Source organism: Haliotis rufescens, unplaced genomic scaffold (genome assembly GCF_023055435.1).
Source record: "Haliotis rufescens isolate VD_foot unplaced genomic scaffold, xgHalRufe1.0.p SCAF_1, whole genome shotgun sequence".
In the NCBI taxonomy this organism is placed as follows: domain Eukaryota; kingdom Metazoa; phylum Mollusca; class Gastropoda; order Lepetellida; family Haliotidae; genus Haliotis; species Haliotis rufescens.
The window spans coordinates 58,915,631-58,918,805 of record NW_025963779.1 but is presented as its reverse complement, the minus strand read 5'-3'; the positions used below and the strand labels follow the sequence as shown (position 1 = coordinate 58,918,805).

Genomic DNA, 3,175 nt, shown 5'->3' with positions numbered 1-3,175 from the left:
CTGATTGTACCGAACTGGGGAAAAAAGGTTTGGGTGAAAATCATATGAGTATGCATAAAATAAATCAATATGGATATTAACATTGCAATACCATAAGATATTTCTGTGCACAGTAAAAACACATTGCTGTGCTAGTAATGAAATTGCATAACTGTTTTGTATTGTGGTATGATCATGGAAGTTGCTTTTGCAAAACCAGTAATTTGTTTTCACATGAAATTTTGTTTTCCTGTTCCTAATAAATCTAACTTTGGAATGCCTCTATGTGAACAATCAGCTGACATGACATGTCGTGTGCATCACCCATGTGTACTGGTTTTCTGGATATTAACATATATATATGGGTTAGAGCCTGGATTACACTTACACCACAATAGCCTCCATCTTTGGAAACTGCAACATCATTGATTCTACTGAAACTGCACATGCTGCACCAAAGCTGCAGCTGTTGTTCTGATACTGCTTCTACAACACTGCCCCAACACTGCCCCAAAACTGCCTCTATACTCACACCAACACTGCTCCTACAACACTGCCCCAACACTGCCTCCATACTCACACCAACACTGCTTCTACAACACTGCCCCAACACTGCCTCTATACTCACACCAACACTGCTCCTACAACACTGCCCCAACACTGCCTCTATACTCACACCAACACTGCTTCTACAACACTGCCCCAACACTGCCTCTATACTCACACCAACACTGCTCCTACAACACTGCCCCAACACTGCCTCTATACTCACACCAACACTGCTTCTACAACACTGCCCCAACACTGCCTCTATACTCACACCAACACTGCTCCTACAACACTGCCCCAACACTGCCTCTATACTCACACCAACACTGCTTCTACAACACTGCCCCAACACTGCCTCTATACTCACACCAACACTGCTTCTACAACACTGCCCCAACAATGCCTCTATACTCACACCAACACTGCTCCTACAACACTGCCCCAACACTGCCTCTATACTCACACCAACACTGCTTCTACAACACTGCCCCAACACTGCCTCTATACTCACACCAACACTGCTTCTACAACACTGCCCCAACACTGCCTCTATACTCACACCAACACTGCCTCTGCTCACACCAACACTGCATCAACTAATACCAACACTGCTCCTACAACACTGCCCCAACACTGCCTCTGCTCACACCAACACTGCATCAACTAATACCAACACTGCTTGTGCTCACACCAACACTGCCTCTGCTCACACCAACACTGCCTCTGCTCACACCAACACTGCCTCTATACTCACACCAACACTGCCTCTGCTCACACCAACACTGCATCAACTAATACCAACACTGCTTCTACAACACTGCCCCAACACTGCCTCTGCTCACACCAACACTGCATCAACTAATACCAACACTGCTTGTGCTCACACCAACACTGATTCTACTCACACCAACACTGCCTCTATACTCACACCAACACTGCCTCTACTCACACCAACACTGCCTCTATACTCATACCAACACTGCCTCAACTCACACCAACATTGCTTGTACTCACACCAACACTGCTTCTACTCACACCAACACTGCCTCTATAATCACACCAACACTGCCTCTACTCACACCAACACTGCTCCTACAACACTGCCCCAACACTGCCCCAACACTGCCTCTATACTCACACCAACACTGCTTCTACAACACTGCCCCAACACTGCCTCTACTCACACCAACACTGCTTCTACTCACACCAACACTGCCTCTATAATCACACCAACACTGCCTCTACTCACACCAACACTGCTCCTACAACACTGCCCCAACACTGCCTCTATACTCACACCAACACTGCTTCTACAACACTGCCCCAACACTGCCCCAACACTGCCTCTATACTCACACCAACACTGCTTCTACAACACTGCGCCAACACTGCCTCTACTCACACCAACACTGCCTCTACTCACACCAACATTGCTTTTACTCACACCAACACCGCCTGCACTAACACCAACACTGCCTCAACTAACACCAACACTGCTTCTACTCACACCAACACTGCCTCTAATCACACCAACACTGCTTCTACTCACACCAACACTGCCTGCACTAACACCAACACTGCTTCTACTCACACCAACACTGCTTCTACTCACACCAACACTGTCTCTATTCACAATGCATCTTCTATATTCACAATTCAACTTTATAGCAAAATTTCAAACTCAAATTCCACTAATTTAAGTCCATAACAAAATGAAGAGCAAAATTAACAAAACTGATCAGAAAGTGGCTCCCATTTGTTTTACTCTGTACTGTACTGATGAAAAATCAATTCAACCCAAACTTTTAAAAAATCTTGTAGCTCATGGAAATTTGTGATTTTGGTTTATTCCTATTTTGTGAATAATTTTTTATGTGTCTGTTTAATAAATACATTTATATTTCAGATATTTCAATAACAACGTGAAAAGACCTGAAATTAGTGCACATGTGATGTTCATTTCTTACAAGTATTTCTACAAACCAACAGGTAAATGCATCGTTCATGTCTGTTGGTTTCATATTTGGCACTTTGCACTTCACAATAGAATATCACAACGTCAATGACATTATGTATTCCATTTTCAGAATATTTATAGAAGAAAAATTATGGCTATTCCTGTATTGACATATGGCTGTTGTTTGTCCTATGAACCCTTCTTCACAGCACAGAACTTAAGATGAAATTAAACAGTTGCTCAGCATGTATAATACAGATACCATCTTTACCAGCTGCGTGCAGAACATTTTGATGATAGAAGGTGTGAATTTCACCAACTGGGCTAACAACATTTCCTGGAGAGTGGTCCACTTCAAGATCCAAGATGGCCAGACGGAAACAATTTGAAACAATTACCAGTCCATCACTGCTCGTCTGTAGCTGTGATGTGCTATAATGAAACCAATGCAACAAATAGATTTTATTTCTAACTTGCAGGCGTGCAAATTGGCAGCATGAACATGAATAAAACAATGTTCTTCTGAAGTGGATTCAAGAACTGATTAAGAACTGGTCTGATGCTATATTTCGGGGTTTCTTTCTGAAGGAGCCTTCATATTTTGCCTGATGACAGAAGAAACAGGGTATCAGGGGAAACACCTCTGGCTGAAGACACGGAGGACAGAGGTAACAATCACTGACTGAAGAC

At 43.3% G+C, this 3,175-nt stretch overlaps 1 protein-coding gene across 1 annotated transcript; it reads left to right on the top strand.

Moving 5' to 3' along the window:
• Nucleotides 1–425: 425 nt before the first annotated feature.
• On the top strand, nucleotides 426–2,228 carry LOC125371966 (DNA-directed RNA polymerase II subunit RPB1-like). The gene has a single exon (XM_048380729.1). The coding sequence runs from the start codon at nucleotides 426–428 to the stop codon at nucleotides 2,226–2,228; it is 1,803 nt and encodes a 600-aa protein (XP_048236686.1).
• Nucleotides 2,229–3,175: the final 947 nt, after the last annotated feature.

What these genes read in the sequence shown, in the direction of transcription:
- LOC125371966 (XM_048380729.1), top strand. Translation starts at nt 426, where the DNA reads ATGCTGCACCAAAGCTGCAGCTGTTGTTCTGATACTGCTTCTACAACA.